This window comes from Leucopleurus acutus (assembly GCF_964270905.1).
Source record: "Leucopleurus acutus genome assembly, chromosome: 14".
Taxonomy (NCBI): Eukaryota; Metazoa; Chordata; class Mammalia; order Artiodactyla; family Delphinidae; genus Leucopleurus; species Leucopleurus acutus.
In genome coordinates, this window is record NC_139156.1 from 53,774,165 (window position 1) to 53,793,177 (window position 19,013).

The window sequence follows — 19,013 nt, forward strand, 5'->3', positions numbered from 1 at the left end:
CGGCTGCATCGCCCACTCTTCTGCGCTCGGGCCCGGGGGAGGCGCGGGGGCTCAGAGCGCGGCCCCTTCCAGGGGAGGCGCCCAGCCTGGCGCGTCGCCCCTCCGCCCGCGGGGTCTCTGGAGGGGGCGGGCTCGCTCGAGCCAGAAAGCCCGGGAGCCGCCCAGGAATCTTGGCGGGGACTTCGAGCATTTCCTCCCGGGCGGGCCGGCGCGATCCCGGGGAGGGCGGGGAGGGCGGGGAGGGCGGCAGCGGGCAGACGCGGCGCTGCGCTCCGCCAGCCGGCAGCATGCGGCCCCTGCTCTGCGCGCTGGCCGGGCTTGCCCTGCTCCGCGCCTCGGGTGCCTTCACCGGTGAGTGGGGCCCGGACGCAGGGCGAGGGTCGGGGAGGCCGCGGACCGCGAGGAAGGAGCAGGAGAGAGGGAGGGAAGAGGGAGGGAGATGGGAACGAAGCCAGATGGAGAGGGATGGAGAGAGGGAGATGCAGGGAGGGAGAGAGATAGATAGATGGTGAGAGAAATTGGAGAGAAAGATGGAGACAAAAAAAGGCAGAGAGATAAAGGCAGAGGAACAGAGAGAATTACAAAGGAGAGAGGGAAGAATACAGAGAGCAAGGGAGAGGCTGGGACAGAAAGAAACTTTGGAGGTAGACAGATGGGTCTGAACTATGAATGAGGAGGATAGAGAGAAAAAGGAGTTTGAGAGGCAAACGGAACAAGAAGGAAGGAAATAGAGGAACTAAAATGGCAAGAGAAAGGGGGTGGGGGAGAGAGAAAGGGTGAGAGGATACTGAGGAAGAGAGGCCGATTTGAGAGAGACAAAAAAGGAGAGAGGGAGTGGAGAAACCCATTGCCCCAGGTCGACAGGAAAGAGAGGAGGAGACCAGGATCACAAGGTGGCAGGTCAAGTCTGCAGGGTGGGGCAGCCCCAGCTCCCCACCCTCCAGACCAGCCCTGCCCAGAGGGCCTGCAGAGGCGCCCAGGCCTGGCCCAGCACAGCCCGTCCGGGCCCAGGCAGGAGGCCCCTGGAGGCCACGGCTTTACCTGCCAGGTAGTCTGAGGGGCTTCTGCAGTCTGCGGAGGAGGCCAGTTGTCAGCCTTTTGGAGAGCTTCCCTGAGTGCCTGAGCTGCCTTGGGTGGGTGGGAGGAGGCTGCGGGAGGGAGAGGCCCTCTGGATGCTCCACTGGCTGGGTTCCTTGCCGTGCCCTGTCCCTTCTACCCTTCCCTGACAGCAGTCTTAGTGCTGCCCCTTCACCGGTGAGGCTCGGACAAGGTGGCTGCAGAGGGACTTACTGTATGCACAGGCGTTCCTTCCACCACCCCAAGACTGCACTTTATACAGCACTTTACACGCCACGTTCCCATTTACCCAAGGTCTCTTGCTGGCCTCAACCAGAGGCAGCTGATGCCCATCCCAGTTGAACGGGTGAGGGGAAGGCTCAGTCTCTCCAGGCATCCAGGGACGCTACCCCTTCAGCCAGGCCCTTGTCCACACTTAAGGCTGCTCCCCCATCAACCTGGAGCCGGTGGCTGTGAGTCACCCTGCCCTGTGTTAAGATGGAAGCTCCCCTGACCCCTGGCCCAGCCCCTTTCAGGCACAGGGAACTGTGGGAGTGGGCATCCAGGGAAAGGGTTGAGGCCAGTCTTGATCCTGGGCAGCCCCTGGCTGAGTGGACTTGGGTGAGTCATGTCACCTCTCTGAAGCTATTTCCTCTTCTGTAACCTGGGGAGAATGGTACCCACCAGCAGAGCTGGATGAAAGGGAAGTACCCAGCACGGAACACCTGTCAACACACATTGTCTCCTTCCCTCGTCCTCTCGGACAGCTCCGCTGAGCTCTCTGAGGCCCAGTTCTCCACTGAGGTTGGCTAAGGAGGACCAACAACCCTTTCCTCACAGGCTGTGTGAGGAGTGGCTGGGACCATGCAGCACAGAGCCCGGCCCAGGTGCTGTCCTTTTTCTCTGCTTCCCTGCCCCGCCCCATCTTGCCTGGAGTCCCCACCTCCAGGAGCTGAGGGGACAAAGCCGAGTCTGTGCTCCCCCAGAGGGAGGAGCTGGCTGCCCACAGTGGCAGACTTTTTGTGGCCCCTTTAGCTATGACTGGTATATACATTTTAGCTTAAAGCCATTTTTAAACATTATTTTCCTCCTGATCATCCTCATTGCTCCAGATTAAGAAAAAAAAAAGCGGAGAGTATAAACATATTAATGTAATTTCACACTGAGTTCACACATTTTTGTGTATAACCTTTAAGACTTCAGACAATATACCATGGTTTTTCTTAACTGTTGATTATCAAATCTGTTGGATATAAACACAGAATAGAGACCTAGAGATTGTCATACTGAGTGAAGTAAGTCAGAGAAAGACAAATATGATATTGCTTATATGCGGAATCTAAAAAAAATGATAAAAATGAACTTTACAAAACAGAAACAGACTCACAGACTTGGAGAACGACGAACTTATGGTTGGGAGGTGGGGGAGGGATACTTAGGGAGTTTGGGAGTGACATGTACGTACTGCTGTATTTAAAATGGATACCCAACAAGGACCTATTGTACAGTACAGGGAACGGTGCCCAATATTATTTAACAACCTAAATGGGAAAAGAATTTGAAAAAGAATAATAATAATAAAAAGAATAGTATAGTGAACCACCATGTGCCCATCACTCTGTTTCAACAAGAATGGATTCCTGACAGATCTGGATTCATCTATCATCCCCACCTTCTCTCCCCTCCCTCAGATTATTTTAAAGGAAATTCCAGGCATTATATATTTTTATCTGTAAGTATTGCCTTATGTATTTCTAAAAGATAAATAATCTTTTAATAACAATACCATTATCACTCCCTAAAAATGGACAATAATTCCTTAATGTCATCAAATATCCAATCAGCGTTCAACTGTCCCTGATTGTGTGATGTTTTTATATTTGGTTTGTTTGATCCAAATAAGGTACACACATTGCTTTTGGTTGATATATCTGTTAAGTTTCTTTTAGTGAGTTTTAAGTTTCTTTAGTAAGTTCTTTTTCCCCTCTTTTTTCTTAAAATTTATTTGAAGAAACTGGGTTGTTAGTCTTATAAAGTTTTTCCCATTTAAATTTTAGCTGATTGCATCCCCCAGGTGTCATTTAAATTGTTCTCTCCCCTATATTGTCTGTAAACTGTTAGTTAGATCTAGAAGCTTCAGCTAATTCCAATTAGATATTTTTTTTGCAAGAATACTTTAAGATGGTTTATTGCTTTAATTTTCATTTCTTTGATTACTACCAAGGTTGGATTTTTCTTCAAAGGCATATTGGTCATTTCTGCTAATTCTTGTAAACTGTCTTAGACTTTTCCATCGTGGTTGTGGGATTTTTTCATATCAATCTATAAAAGTTCTTTATGTGTTGAGTGAAGCAGACTGTCTTATGCTACTTGTAGAGAATTTTTTTTTTTTTAAGTTAAGGCTTCAGTTAATCTCCTTTCCTATTTTGCTATCAGAGGGATATCAAGTCCTAGAGCCTAGTCCTATTAGCCATTCTCACCCATGCCTTGGGGCCCACGGGGGGAAGCTCTCACTGTCCACCACCATGCCAGGTCTCTGTGGAAATCTGTCTTCCATTGGGATTCTGCTTTTTGCTTTGGATGGAGGAGGAAGACGCTGAAGGGCTGTGGTGAGGATCACTGCATTTCTTCTTACAAAAATGGATGTTGTGGGGAGGGAACCTCTCAAAGACAATCTGGTTCAACGTACACAGTTGGGCTCTTGTTGGGCCTCAAGACAGGTGCAAAGATGTCATGTGTATAGGTCCCCTTTGCCCCATTCCTGTCCAGCCCCTCATTTTACAAAGGAGGAAGCTGAGACCCCCCAAGATAGGAGGCCCTTAACTCATCACAGAACTGCCAGAACATAGTATAGACAGTGTCTTGCAGGTAGGATTCAAATCCTGTCCCCACTACCTACTAGCAGTGTAGTCCTGGGCATGTTACTCAACCTCTTTGATCTTTGGTTTTCTCATCTATAAAAAACTGATAAGTAAGAGTACTGAGCTCACAGATAGAATTAAATGAGTTAATGCATGTAAGCACTCAACAAAAAGCTTGGCCCATAATAACTGATCACAAATTGACAGTAACTTCAAATATAGAGTGTGGTTGTGCCCATTCTAAAGGTGAAGAAACTAAGGATCCAGCAAGTGGGATTGGCTTGTAACAGAGCCCAGAGAGCCCGGTCAGCCCTGAGCCCTCTGTTTGCTTGTCGGAGAAGCCCCTCCCAAGCATCCCTTGGACTCCTGCACAGGTATAGTCCTAGAGCAGGTGCCTCCCCATCTTGAGGAGACCTGGTCAGAGTGATCTAGTGAAAAGCACTGGCTCCAGGTGGAGAGGCGGGGCTGCAGGGGCTTTCACTGACCTGCTTAGTCTCCAGTCCACCTGGTGAATGACCTACATGGCATTTGCACATCATCTGGCAGTTCCAAGGCAACTTCAAATGCAGGATCCCCTTGGATCAACACAGCAGTCCCACCAAGTAGACAGAGCAGGGCAGATCCCTCACAGACGAAGCTGAGTCAGAGGCAGAGAACACAGTTCAGTGGAGGTGGGACCGTGCCTCTGACTCCCAGACTTGTGAGTCCCAGACAGTGTGTGGAGAGAGGTTTATCCTGGATGGCTTCCTAGACCTCAGCATGGTGGGGGTTTAGGAATGTTCTAGTACTTTATAACCCAGTGGATTATAAATCACCATATTCCAAGGTAGAAGGAATCTGGTTTCCTGGATGGCCTTGGAGAGCGGAGCTGCCTGCCAGCCCTGACCATCAGCCAATCCGCCTCTGAACTGATATGTGAGAAAGAAATAAACACATGTGTGATTGAGGGGGACTCTTTGTTGCAGCAGCTCAGCTTGTATCCTCACTTAACCAGACGCCGACTGTATTGGACTGACATTGGTAAGCTCTCAGAGCGATCGGCAAGGCTCAAATCCACATCTGGAAAATGACCAGAGAACAAGGGAGACAGAACGTATCACTCCCAAAACAAAACAAAAATGTTCCTTAGCATCTGAGCTCCCTCTTAGGGGGCTCAAGGGTCCCTCTCCTGTTTCAGCCAGAGCACATCCATAGACTAGAGTTCTTCATATAGTTGTTTGAAAATAGTGTTCTTCTGATTTAAAAAAAAACAAAAAACAAAAAAATACTGATGGTTTGGAATGAAGCACAAATTTTAATACAAATATCAAATGTGGTCAAATTTATTAGACTATTATATTGACTGTGGTCAAATAGGATTAACCCCCAAGTGCCAAGTGTGGCTGGTCAAAGCAGCACCTTTCAGGGTCAGAAATCCCTTGAGTTGTGTGCGCCTTCTTAGTGTTCGGATCCAGAAACAAAAGGTCTCCTATGCCTGTCAGTGGGGGTGGGGGGTGGGGGGGGAGGCCCAGTGGCCGTGTCCCTTTAACTGGTGCCTGCACTGGGCCTCCTGTCTCCACTGGCAGCCTGCTCTCACCATGTTCCACCCACGCCCGCCATCCGGGGTGCGCATAGGCCCTGAGCGGAAGCCAGGCCAGAGAAAACAACCCTGCGTCCAAGAAGGTCCATTTCCCAACTGGCCAGGTCAGGGAGGGCGGGATCGAAGGAGGGAAGGGAGCACAGCGAACCACAGCTTTGGCCGCACACGGTCAGTCGTGATCATCCTTCAGCTTCCCCCACTCTTCCTCCGGTCTGAGCTTCCCCAAAGCCCCGTGAAACTGGCGTTATCGTGAGCCCCTTTCTACTGGTGAGGAAGCGTGAAGCAAAGGGAGCCCTTGCCCAGTTCTTGCCTTGCGGGAGCTTCTGGGCCAAGAAGCAACTTGTCCTTGACTCATCCTGGTTCGGTCTTTGTAGCTAATTTCTGAGGCCTGAAAGACAGAGGCAAACCTTGGATGAGCTGCGTCTGGCAGTGCCTCCGCCCCCATCCCCAAACCCGTGTTACAGAGGAGGCAGCAGAGGCTCGGGGAGAAGAAAGTTCCCACGGCCCCGCACCAATTCATGGCTGGGAACGGGGAGGTCTGCAGTCTGTTTTCTGCCATCATGCGCTGAGGTCAATGCCATGAGCACCCACGTGGGGGAGGGAGCTGCAGCGCAGGGTGGCCTGGCTCTGCCCCAGCTCTCTCTCCGCAGAGCTCCTCCGGAGGCCTGGATGAGCTCACGGACGGTTGTGCAGTGCAGTCCAGGGCGCAGCTGCGTCCAGATGTGATGCATTAGTGCTGTGTGATTTGGAGAGCAACCTCAGCCCAACCTCTTCCCTGGAGGGGTTTGGGAGCCAAGTGAGCCCTCATCGCTGACACGTAGAGAACAGGATGTTTTAGGCTGAGGGAGGGAGCAGATTCATGTTGTTCGTGACTTCCAGAGCTGGCAGAGCCCCACTTGGCCGGCAGGGTCATGTTGCTTCCTCTTGGCCGAAGCTGGGAGGAGGGGGAAGAGTACTTTAGGGTCTGGGAGGGGGCAGGTGGGACTCAGGGGAACGTCTTGGCCTAAGGCCCCTGGGTGGAGCTTGCAGAGGGTGTGTGTGGGCCCGGACCTAGACCGAGACAGACCCCCTCTTCCCTGACAGCCCTCTATTTGGGTGAAAACAACTCTGCCTGCCCCCTCGAAATCTTTTCTCTCTAGCTGAGCACCCCAGTTTTTTCAGCTGGCACAAAGGAGTCAAAATCTGGAGTCCCTTCACGGTGGCCGCCTTTAGCCCTGCCTCTGCCTGTCGAAAGCCTTCTCACGATGAATAGCCCAGAATGGAGCCCAGCCCTCCAGGTGGGGTCTCTCAGACCACCCACCCCCCGACACCCATCCTGAACATTTCGTATCAATGCACGAAGCCCGTGGCTTCTGCTTTTTGCTAACAACCCCATCAGAGAACTGGCTTTTATTATGGAAAATTTCAAACTATATATACAAAAGTAGAGAGAATAGCAGAATTAACCCCATGTCCGCACCACCCAGTTTCAACAGTTACCAATCTTGGCCAATCTTGTTTGCTCAGTACTCCCACCCATGCCTCCTCCCACTCCCAGGCCTGGGTTATTTTGAAGTAAAGCCAAGACATCATAGCATTTTACCTATAAATATGCTCAGTATAGATCTCTGAAAGGCTCCCTTAAAAAAAATAACCAAAGTTATAACATCCCCTCCCTCCCTAACGTCAACAAGAAGACCATTGTTGTTGTTTTTTTAAATACTTATTTATTTTCTTTCTTTTTTTCTTTTGGCTGCATCAGGTCTTAGCTGCGGCACGCAGGATCTTCGTTGCGGTGCACAGCCTCTGTAGTTGTGGTGCGTGGGCTCTGTAGTTTTGCGGCACACAGGCTCTCTAGTTGAGGCACACGAGCTCGGTAGTTGTGGCGTGCAGGCTCAGTTGCCCCACGGCACGTGGGATCTTAGTTCCCCGACCAGGGATCGAACCGGCATCCCCTGCATTGGAAGGTGGGTTCTTTACCACTGGCCCACCAGAGAAGTCCCAAGACCATTGTTTTTTTTAAAGTTATTTATTTTTGGCTGCGTTGGGTCTTCGTTGATGCGTGCGGGCTTTCTGTAGTTGCGGCGAGCAGGGGCTACTCTTCCTTGTGGTGCGTGGGCTTCTCATTGTGGTGGCTTCTCTTGTTGTGGAGTACAGGCTCTAGGCGTGCGGGCTTCAGTAGTTGTGGCACGTGGGCTCAGCAGTTGTGGCTCGCGGGCTCTAGAGCGCAGGCTCAGTAGTTGTGGCGCATGGGCTTAGTTGCTCCGCGGCATGTGGGATCTTCCCGGACCAGGGCTCGAACCCATGTCCCCTCCATTGGCAAGTGGATTCTTAACCACTGTGCCACCAGGGAAATCCACCATTGTTTTTTGAAGAGTTTTTTCTAAGTTCAGTGGATGGACATAACGAAGGGGAGAATGTAAAAACCCAAACTCTTCTCCACAAAAGATGCTCAGAGTGGAAGGAAGTTTTGCCCCTGCACTTGGTTCTCGCCCCTGAGTGGAAGAGCTGAGATCCAGAGAGAGTTGAGACCAGGGACTCTCAGGGCATGGGGACTCTGACAGAGCTCCAGAAGGCCAGCTGGCTGAGGTGGGGCCAGGGGAAGGCCAGGGTGCCTGGGGTCCAGTCGTTCGCTGACTGTGTGATCTTAGACAAGTCACTCAGCCTTCAGAGTTACACATTCATCACCAGCAAAATAGCTCACTATCCTTACCTCAAGACCTGCCAACCTCCTGGGCAACTTTATATGTCCCCTCGGGCAACCCAGCCAACATCGAGGTCTTACAAGAGTTTTGCATCTACAAAGATCAAGACCAAAAACTCTTACCCCTGCCCTGCTTCAGATGCCCACAGCCTTGGTATTGTCACTGTGAAGCTGCTCTACCTCTAAAAGCTAAAATTGCAATATCCCTTATCACTTGTTCCTTCTGTTACTCCCATCATCTCACTGAGATCTGCAGTGCCCTCAGCCCCTCCATTTCTCCCAGTTATTGGCCCTCTTATTGCCTTCTCCTTCGTTATTCAAGCTAGATGCCCGAGCTCGTCCCCTTAAGCCCTTGCTGGTCGAATCCTCAGTTCCTCTGCACTCTTGTTCTTCACCGCACTCATGCCACAGACTCCCAGGTTTCAGCTCATCAGCCATCTATCTCCGCTGCTGACACCCACCTGCTGAGCTGCAGCGGGAGGGCTTCCTTGTGATGTCAGGTTGTTCTGCATCCTCCTCCTAACCGCCTTCCTCATTCTCCTCATCCCCTTTTGGAGCCCCCTCTTTATTCAAGCTTCTTACCCAGGGGCGGGCTGATACACTGGCTTTCGGAAAACAAAAAAAAGCATTTGTCAGTTTCCATGGTGGAAATACTTTCACCACGGCTCCCATTTTAGTGTCTGTGTCCAACAACCCACTCACAGAATTCCTGATAATACTTCACAACTCGCTTTCCTTTCCTAACCCTACACGAATTTTCAGCAGATGATTCCCCTCTTACTTTACCGAGTGAACAGAGGCCATCAGGTGGGACTCCCTCAACTTCTTGGCCCTTTAAGTAGAACTTTTTTACCCATTTTTGCTGCGTTTCCTCTCTCTTCCTTCCACATGTGACCCCTACCCCCACCACCATTTCTGGATTCCGTGGCCTCACATCTCTTCGGGAAATGCATTCTTTCAGTTCTCCTGGCTTCCTCCCGTCCTCAGGCTATAAGCATGGTTGCGTTTCTTCAATGCTTAAAAACCTGGAAACAACAACAATAAACACTGCTTTAGATCACCTTGTGATCTGATCTCCCTTCCTTCACAGCCAGGCTTCATGGAAATGTTTTCCAGGATCTTAGTTTCCTCCTCCTGACTTTTCCTTCCCTTCTCATCCCACTGCGACTAGACTTTGCTCTGTCGGCACCTCTCCGCTAAAAGCGCTGGACGGCATTCAGCATCCACTTTTCTGTTGCTCCGAGTCCTTATCTTGCTAGACCTCCATGCTGCTTTAGGCCATGCTGACTGCTTCATCCTTTTGAAAGCTCTTGGCTTCTCCTTGCTTCTGGGGCAGCATCCTCCTTTCTGTGTGTCCATGTTCTCCAAGGACTCAGCCAACTCAGACGCCCTGCAGGTTATCTCAGAGCCACCAATACTGCAACTTGAGCTCAAAGCCCGGGCTCTAAGACTTCCGGTGTGAAGGTTGGTGGTGTAAGGAACGAAGGAGGAGCCAACGTTGGGGAGGAAAATGAGGTTGAACAAACTGAACCTCAGATATTCCGCTTACTAGCTGTATGACTTTAGACGTATCATTTCACCTTTCTGTGCATCAATTTCCTTATGTGTAAATTGGGGGTAATAATTGGTTGTAGAGGTTGACTGAGTTAACACATTTGTTTAGCACTCACTCGTGTCAGATGTTACTAACTGGTCACCAATGTCAATTACTATTACTATGACTACAATATCTCCATGCATTTTCTTCCTCTCTTCCTACGGTTACTGCCTCCTTTCATCACTTCTTACGCTGATTACTGCAGTAACTTCCTGCCTTCAAAGACGAATCTCTCCAATCCATTCTCTGTATTTTAAAAATTCACATATGACTGCATGACTCTCCTGTTTAAATAAACCCCAAAACAAGCATTGTGATTGGTTTATTAGGGCCCGGCCTTGTTTCCACGATCCACCTCTCCAGTCTCAACTCCCACCCACCCTGTACTTTCCAGCCACTTCAGGCTTCCTAAGGGTTTGTGCACTGAGCCATGCTATTTCATTCCTATCTTTGCACATGCCGTTCCTTCTGGCTGAAACCTTTCCTCCCTTCCTTTTCTTACCCAGTTCAGGCAGCACCCCCTTAAGGAAGCCTACTTGGGTCTGTAGGAGACCATGGCCAAGTGAGTGAGTGGGGCAACCCTACACTCACACCCTGATCCACACTGAGCCTTCCTCTGCTTCTCTTTGGACTGTTTTTAGGACCCACCTCCCTTGAGCCCCATGTTTGCAGGAGTCTCTAATGTTACAGGGAAACCGAGGGCCCCACAGTGACAAGACTTGTTTTCCTACAGCTGCTGAACCCTTCATCCCCTCCCGAGGAGACCCAGCTCGGACTGCAGGGTGTGACAGACACATGGCTGTCCACGGCCGGTTAGACGTCATAGAGGAGGTAATGAGGGTGGCCTGAGAGGGCATGCAGCTTCAGGACCACCTGCCAGGCTGGTGGCTTTGGAGGGTTCAGGCCAATCTTGCTTTGGAAAGTTGGGGAAATCTGGGCCAATCCTGTTCCCTGGCCACTATGTTAAACATCTCCTTGCCCTACCTGGGCTGTTAGGCTGTCCAGCCCCCAACAGACCCTGCCTCCCCGGGACCTTGCTTCCCACCAGCCAGAGATCTCCCCATAATCACCAGATGAGAAGGTGGAAATTCAATTGCGGTGTTTTGTTACACAGCCACGGTTTGTAACCTGGGGTCCATAAACTTGTGTGGGGAAAAAAAATTGCACTTCATTTTCACAAACCTTTAGCTGAGATTTAGCATTCTCATTCACTATAAATACAGACGACAAACTGCAGGAGTATTAACAGTACTGTGACTTTGTCAGCAATAGAAATCACAGATAATTTCATCCTATTATAGTCATTGTGAATATCTCAATATATTGTTTACTATCAGTATGTCAAAATTTCAGTAGTAAAAAAAAAAGAAAAAGAAAAGAAAAAAAAATTTCAGTAGTTGTTAGACCTGGTGTTAAATAAGTTAATAAATAGATAAATGTTTATATCAAAATTTAATTTTTAATACTTTAATAGTATTTTACTGCAGTTTATACCCTTGGAAATCCTGTATGTTTTATTTTTCTCAATGAAAGCATTTTTCTGATGGCGGTCTGTAGGTTTCACCAGACTGCTAATGGGGCTCATTTGCGAAAAAAATTAAGAACCCTGAATAAAGAAAATTTCAAAATCCCAATACTGTCATTTGGCAGAATTGCCACCAGGGGGCGGGGTAACAAAAGGAATGTGAGCTCCCAGTGGTGACATCCTGAAAGGGAAAAAAGAATCCCAGAGTCCCTCCAAGCCCCAAACCAATGACTGGGTAACACCCCCGAGCGCCAGAGGCAGGAGCAAGCAGCCTTAGAGAGTGAGCTCCTAGGATTTTGTTACCTGGGGAGCTGAGAGGCAGGCAAGGGCAGGGCCCCAATCAAGAGGACCCAGTTCTCTCCCCCCACACCCTACTGGACTTCCAGGTGCTCCTTAGGATGTGGCTGATTAAGTGGGACTTGTCACCACTCTTGTCCTCTACTCCTCCCCCAACTTCTCTCCTTGCTTTAGACGGTGGAGAAGACGGTGGAGCACCTGGAGGCAGAAGTGAAAGGCTTGCTGGCTCAGCTGGAGGAGCTGGCCTGGAATCTGCCCCCGGGCCCCTTCAGCCTGATCCCCGACCTCGCAGAGGAGCCGGTGAGCAGCTCAGGTAGCAGAGATGACAGCCTCCAGGGCTGGGCAGCAGGGTGGGGACGGCTGCTCCACCCCCATGGTGTAGCCTGGACAAGCCAGGGAGGCTCCAGCTCCTCCTTGGGACAGAAGTGGGAGGCATCCTCCGGGCTCACCCCAAGTGTTCTCTGCCCCCACGCCCGGGGTTGCTGCAGCCCAGCATCGGGTAAGGGCACCTGGAAGAGTTCCACTCTCAGCACCACCCTGACTCAGAGCGGCTGCCTCCTTCCCTGGCCATTTTACACACGTCACAGCTCCTACCCATCTCCTTTCTACTCCTCTGCCGCCACCAAACCCTATCAGGAAAGCCTGGCATCCCTCTCATTGGCAGTGGAGGGACTGCCACCTGCTCCCTCGAGCCCTGCGTCCTGGCACAGGAGTCCCCAGGGGACTGGGAGGGGAGGGCAGGCAGCCTTCAGCACCCTGTTTGCTCACTCCGAGGCCGCCCCCTTTCTTTCAGATCGCCTCTCAGCACCAGAGCAGGAGCCACCCAACAGCTGGCAGTGATACAACAGCTCTCCTCTGAGAACAGAGCCATGCGCTCTGGCCTGCCGTCCTCAGCTTTGTGCAAAATAAAAGCTCCTCCTTTGGTCCCCTCTGTGTCTGCTGACAGTGACCCCCGCAGCCACAGCCCCTTCTCCATCTGCTCCCATGCGCTGAGGCTCACACCCCCTGCAGGCTCAGACCTGTACTTCCGCCCTCCTTATTTATAGGGGTGGACAGGGCAGGAGTTAGTTCAAGAGGTGAGGCACCTGAGGCGCAGAATCGTTAAGGCGACAACAGTGGAAGGGCCCTTTGAGTAAACTTGTTACTCAAAATGTGGCTGTAGGTGAACAACAGGGGTGTCACCTGGGAGCTTATCAAAAATGCAGAATTCGGGGCCCTGCCCAGACCTCCTGAATCAGAATCTACATTTTAATGAGATCCCCAGGGAATCTGTGTGCACATTAAAGTTTTAAAAAATGTTTCTGTTGAGATAAAATTCAAAATTTTAACCATTTAAAACAGTACAAATTCAGTGGGTTCATAATGTGTAGTCATCACCACCTTCTAATTCTCATCATCACCTTCTAATGCCAGAAATTTTCATCACCCCCAAAAGAAACCCTGTACCATTAAGCAGTCACTTCCCATTCCCCCTCCCATCCTCCCTTGGAAACCACTAATATTTCTTTCTCTGTGGACTTGCCTATGCTGGACATTTCATATAAATGGAATCATACATTTTTGTGTATGATTGTGTCAGACACAAAGCCTTTTGTGTTTAACTGTTTTTCGCTTAGCATAATGTTTTCAAGGTTCGTCCATGTTGTAGCATGTATCAGTACTTCGTTCCTGTTTATGGCTGGATAATAATATTCCATTTTATGAATATATCACATTTTATTCATCCATTCATCAAATCAGTGGATATTTGGGTTGTGTGCACCTTTTGGCTATTATGAATAATGCTATGAACATTCATGTATAAGTTTGTGTGGATATATGTTTTCATTTCTCTTGGGTCTATAATTAAGGATGAAATTGCTGAGTCAAGTAGTAACTCTATGTTAAGTTTCTGAAGAACAACCAAACTGTTTTTGCATAGCAACTGTACCAGTTTACATTCCTACCAGCAATGTATATATAAGGTTTTCCATTTTTCCTTAACCTCCCCTACACATCTTATTGATTATAGGCATCACACTAGGTGTGAAGTGGTTATCTCGTGGTTTTAAGTTGCATTTACCTAATGACTAGTGATGCTGAGCATCTTTTCATGTGTTTGTCAGCCACTTGTATGTCTTTTTTGGAGGAAGGTCTATTCAAATCCTTTGCCCATTTTAAAAACTAGGTTGTCTTTTTGCTGTTGAGTTGTAAGAGTTCTTTATGTATTGTGGATACTAGGTTTTTATCAGATATATGATTTACAAATGTTTTCTCTCATATTCTGGGCTTTTTATTTTCTTTATAGTGTCCTTTGAAACAACAGTTTTGATGAAATCCAATTTATCTTTGTTTTGTTCCTTCTTGTTTTGGTGTCATATCTAAGAATCCACTACCACATCCAAGGTTATGAATCATTTAATCCTGTCTTCTAAGATTTTTATAGCTTTAGCTCTTATATTTAGTTTTTAAAATCTATTTTAGGTTAATGTTTGTATGTGGTGTGAGGTGGGGATTCAGCTTCATTACTTGCCCTTAGTTGAAGAGAATATTCTTTCCCCACTGAACAGTCCTGGCACCCTGTCAAAAATCAATTGAGCATAACGTTTAGGTTTACTTCTCAATTCTATCCCACGGTTCTGTATGTCTGTCTTTATGCCAGTATCACACTGTTTAAATTACTATAGCTTTGTGCTAAGTTTTAAAATTAAGTATGAGTTCCCTGACTGTTTTGTTCTTTTCCAAGACTGTTTTGGCTATTTGAGGAAGAGTTCCTTGCAATTCCATATGAATTTTAGGATCAGCCTGTCCACATCAGCAAAAGGCAGTTGGAATTCTGATATGGATTAGATTGAATCTGTAGATCAGTTTTTAGAGTATTGCCATTTCCACAATACTAAGTCTTCCAATCCATGAGCACAGGATGTGTTGTATTTTTTGTATTTTTCAGGGTAAAGTCTTACACCACCTTGGTTAAGTTTATCCTTATTTTATTCCTTTTGCAATGACTGTAAATGGAATAGTTTTCTTAATTTTACTTTCAGATTGTTCATTGCTAGTGCATGGATAGATAAACGACTTTTTTGGTTGATCGCGTATCCTATGCTGCAACTTTGCTGAATTCGTTTACTAGCTCTAATGGGTTTTCTGTGGATATTTTAGGATTTTCTCTATATAAGATTATGTAATCTGTGGATAGAGTTTTACTTCTTACTTTCCAATCTGGATGCCTTTTATTTCTTTTTCTTGCCTAATTACCCTGGCTATAACTTTCAATACAATGTTGAGTAGTAGTGGCAATAGCAGACATCTTTGTCTTGTTCTTGATCTCAAGGAAAAGCTTTTATTTTTTCACCATTGGGTATGCTTTTCGTAGATGCCCTTTATTTCAGGTTGATAGATTTTCCTTCTGTTTTTAGTTTCTTAGGTTTGTTATTATTATATGTGAAAAGATGTTGGGTTTTCGCAAATGCTTTTTCTGCATCAATTGAGATCATCATGTAGTTTTTATCCCCCTTCATTCTGTCAATATGTATTACATTGATTTATTTTTTTACATATTGAATGCTCCTTGTATTCCTTTGATAAATCCCACTTGCTCGTGCTGGATAATCCTTATAATATACTGCTATATTCAGTCTGATAGTATTTCACATTTCTTGTGGCTTTGGTATCAGGGTAATACTGGTCTCACGGAATGAGTTAGGAAGTGTTTCCCCCTCTATTTGGGGGGAAAGAGTTTGAGAAGGATTGGTGTTACTTTTTCTTTAAACGTTTGATAGAATTCACCAGTGAAGGCTCCTGGTTCTGGATTTTTCCTCGTTGGGAGTTTTTGATTACTGATCTCTTCTTATAGGTCTATTCAGACTTTCTATTTCTTCTTGAGTCAAATTTCAGACTTTGTGTGTTTCTAGGAATTTCCCCATTTCATCTAGGTTATCTAATATGTTGGCATACAGTTGTTAACAGTATTTTCTTATAATCCTTTTACTTCTATGAAGCTGTTAGTAATGTCCTCACTTTCATTTCTGATTTTAGTAATTGAGTCTCCTCTCTCCTTTTTCTATCAGTCTAAAGGTTTGTTAATTTTGTTGATCTTTTTGAAGAAGCTTTTGTTTCATCGATTCTATTGTTTTTCTAGTCTCTATTTTGCTTATCTGCACTCTAATCTTTATTATTTCCTTCTTTCTGGTTGCTTTGGGTTTAGTTTGCTCTTCTTTTTCTAATTCCTTAAAGTGGGAGGTTAGGCTACTGATTTGAGATTTTTTTTTTTCTTTTTTAATGTAGGCATTTACAGCTATAGATTTCCCTCTGAGCACTGCTTTCACTGCATCCCATAAGTTTTGGGCTTTCATTTTAATTAATCTCAAAGTATTTCTTAATTTCTCATTTCTTTAACTCACTGTTCTTTTTAAGTATGTTTAGTTTTCACCTACTTGTAAAATTTCCAGATTTCCTCCTGATATTTCTTTTAAATTTCATTCCATTGTGGTCATAGAAGATACTCTGTATGGTTTGAATCTTCTAAAATTTATTTAGATTCTTTTGTGGTCTATCTGGAGAATTTTCCATGTGCACTTAAGAAGAATGCATATTCTCTTGTTGGGTGGACAGTTCTATATATGTCTGTTAGGTCTAGTTGATTTATAGTGCTGTTCAAGTTTTCTGTTTCCTTGTTTATCTTTTGTCTAATTATTCTATCCAACAGGGAAAGTGAAGTGTTGAAGTCTCCAACTATTATTGTTGGGACTATTTCTCCCTTCAATTGTCAGTCTGTTTCAAACTTTCTGGGGATCTATTGTTAGACGCATATATGTTTATAACTGTTATATTTTGATGGGTTAACCATTTTATTAGGATATAATGTCCTTTGCCAATCTCTGCCTCTTAATTGGAGCATTTACTCCATTTATATTTAAAGTAATTACTAATAAATAAAGACTTGTACCATTTTGTTATTTGTTTTCTATGTCGTAATTTTTGGGCTCCTTAATTCCTCCATTATTGCCACATTTTATGTTAGATGGTTTCAAGTGTACCACTTGATTCCTTCTCCTTTCTTTTACTGTTTTTGTTATTTTCTGGGATTACATTAACATCTTAATTTATAAGTCCAGTTTGAATTAATACCGTTTCAATAGTATACAAAAGCTTTGTCTCTCTCTATATGTCCTATATAGCTCCATCACCTGCCTTTAATGTTGTTATTGTCACAAATCACGTCCTTATACATTTTGTGCCCATCAACACAGTGTTATAATCCTTGTTTGGTGCAATTATCTTTTAAATCATATAGGAAAAAAAGAGGTGCTACAAACCAAAAAATACATATTAATACTGATGTTTATATTTACCTATGTTTATCTTTACCAATGTTTCATCTCTTCAGGTGGATTTGAATTACTGTCCAGTATCCTTTCATTTCAGTTTGAAGGACTTTCTTTAGCATTTCTCACATGAAAGGTCTACTAGCAAGAACCTGTCTCAATTTTTGTTCACCCAGGAATGTGTTAACTTCTTCATTTTTGAAGACTATTTTGCCAGATATAGGATTCCTGTTAACATTTCTTTTTGCAGCACACTGAATATGTCATCCCACTGCCTTCTAGCCTTTATGGTATCTGACAAGAAATCAGATGTTAATCTTATTGAAGATCCCTTGTATGTGACAAGTCAGTTCTCTATTGCTGACTTCAGGATTCCTTGTTTTTCAACAGTTTGGTTATAATGTGTCTCAAAGTGGATCTTCTTAAAAATACTACTTACGTTTCACTGAGCTCCTGAGATGTGTGGATTAATGTCTTTCATCAAATTTCTAAGCTTTCAGCCACTGTTTCTTCAAGTATTTCTGCTTTCTCTCTTCTCTTCTATGACCTCCATTATGTGTACATTGGTATACTTCATGATGATGTCCCACAGGTCTTAGGCTCTGTTAATTTTTCTTCATTCTTTTTTCTTTTTACTCCTCAGATTGGGAAATCTCAATTGACCTATCTTAAAGTTTGCCAACTCTTTCTTCTCCCTTCTCAAATCTCCTCTTGAGCCCCTCTAAGTGATATTTAAAATTTTTAATTGTACTTTTCAACTCCAGAATTTCTATTTGGTTCCTTTGTGTAACTTCCTTATATTGACATTCTCTATTTGGTGAGACATCATTCTCTTAGTTTCCTTTGGTTCTTTACACGTGGTTTCCTTTAGCTCTTTGAGCTTTTTAAAGGCAGTTGATTTAAAGTCTTTTCTTGGTAAGTCCAATATCTCAGTTTTCCTCAATTTCTATGAACAGATTTCTTGTTTTCCTGAGTATGGGTCATACTTTCTTGTTTCCTGGCATGCCTCAATAATTTTTGTTGAAAACTGGGCATTTTGAACATTATGTGAAAACTCTGGAAATCAGATTCTTCCCCCTCCCCAGAGTTTGTTATTGCTGCTTGTTGAATTTGTTGTAGTTTGTTTAGTGACTTTCTGAACTAGTTTTTTAAAGTCTGTATTTGGTGTGGTCATTGAAGTCTCTGTTCAGTTAACTCAGTGGTCACTAGTGATCCAACACAACTCCTTAAACTCCTGGAACAACCACAAAACCCCAAATTTCCCAGTCTTTACAAATGCGTTATGTGTGTTGGGGAAAATCTTTGGATACTCTGCCAGGCAGTCTATGACTCTGCCTGCTTCACTTTCTGCATGTGTAGAGCCTGAAGGTCAGCCAGAGGTGAGAGCTTACGGTCTTCTCAAGTCTTTTCTAAGCATGTGCCCAGCCCTAGGCATGTGTGTGGCCTCCTAGATTCCCAGGAATTAATGGGAGCACTCTAAAACCATTATTCCCCAAAGCATCACATCATCAGCCTTTGCTCCCCAAACTTTTCAATTTGTCTCCTGTTTGCCCCAACTGTTATCCCTCTCTCCAGGCATCAGTGCTAATGAATCTGCCTTCAAATGTCCCTGAGGGTTACCACCTCCTTCTTGGGAGAGTTCCAAATTAGGTAAAATAAAAGCAAGTCATTTGAGCCAGTCTTTCAGGGCGCAATAAGAAAGATCAAAACCACCAACCATAATTCTTGAGAACAAGGCCCATTCTGCTCCATTCATTGCTAGGAACCTATAACAGAATGTGGATATTGTTTTTGAGGCTGATGCCAAGTTGCGGTGAGGAGGATAAGGCTGGAGTTAGTGAAAATGAAGCAAGATCCTCTCACCAAGACTCAACTTTGTTTTTTAAGCTTTTGTCTGGTTGCAAACTTTCATTTTCAGAGCTCTCATAAAGTTGATTCTGACAGTTTTTGCCATCTTATTTGTCACTTTCATGGAGGAACAGGCTTTTGGAGTTCCCTACTCTACCATTTTTGCTGACTACAATCAAGTTTAAGAAGCTCTGATCTAGTCTTTCCTTCATTTTAGGCCCAAAGAGGGGAAGTGGCATATCCAGGGTCGCACAGCAAACC

At 45.7% G+C, this 19,013-nt stretch overlaps 1 protein-coding gene across 2 annotated transcripts; it reads left to right on the top strand.

Annotated features, from left to right (window-relative positions):
- Window positions 1-270: 270 nt before the first annotated feature.
- On the top strand, window positions 271-16,515 carry PLAC9 (placenta associated 9). Of its 2 annotated transcripts, none has more exons than XM_082854265.1 (4): window positions 271-351; window positions 10,510-10,607; window positions 11,773-11,911; window positions 12,392-16,515. In XM_082854265.1, exons 1-4 carry the CDS (start codon window positions 288-290, stop codon window positions 12,436-12,438), a joined length of 348 nt encoding a protein of 115 aa, XP_082710391.1. In that variant the 5' UTR covers window positions 271-287; the 3' UTR covers window positions 12,439-16,515. The 2 variants fall into 2 exon arrangements, with proteins under 2 accessions (XP_082710391.1, XP_082710390.1); XM_082854264.1 differs by having other exon boundaries at window positions 11,773-11,898.
- The last annotated feature ends 2,498 nt before the right edge of the window (window positions 16,516-19,013 follow it).

Bases quoted from the DNA above. Each gene is read 5' to 3' on its own strand.
- PLAC9 (XM_082854264.1), top strand. From the start codon at position 288: ATGCGGCCCCTGCTCTGCGCGCTGGCCGGGCTTGCCCTGCTCCGCGCC. The intron at 10,608-11,772 runs GTAATGAGGGTG...TCCTTGCTTTAG, and splicing joins GGTTAGACGTCATAGAGGAG to ACGGTGGAGAAGACGGTGGA. The intron at 11,899-12,391 runs GTGAGCAGCTCA...CCTTTCTTTCAG, and splicing joins CCGACCTCGCAGAGGAGCCG to ATCGCCTCTCAGCACCAGAG.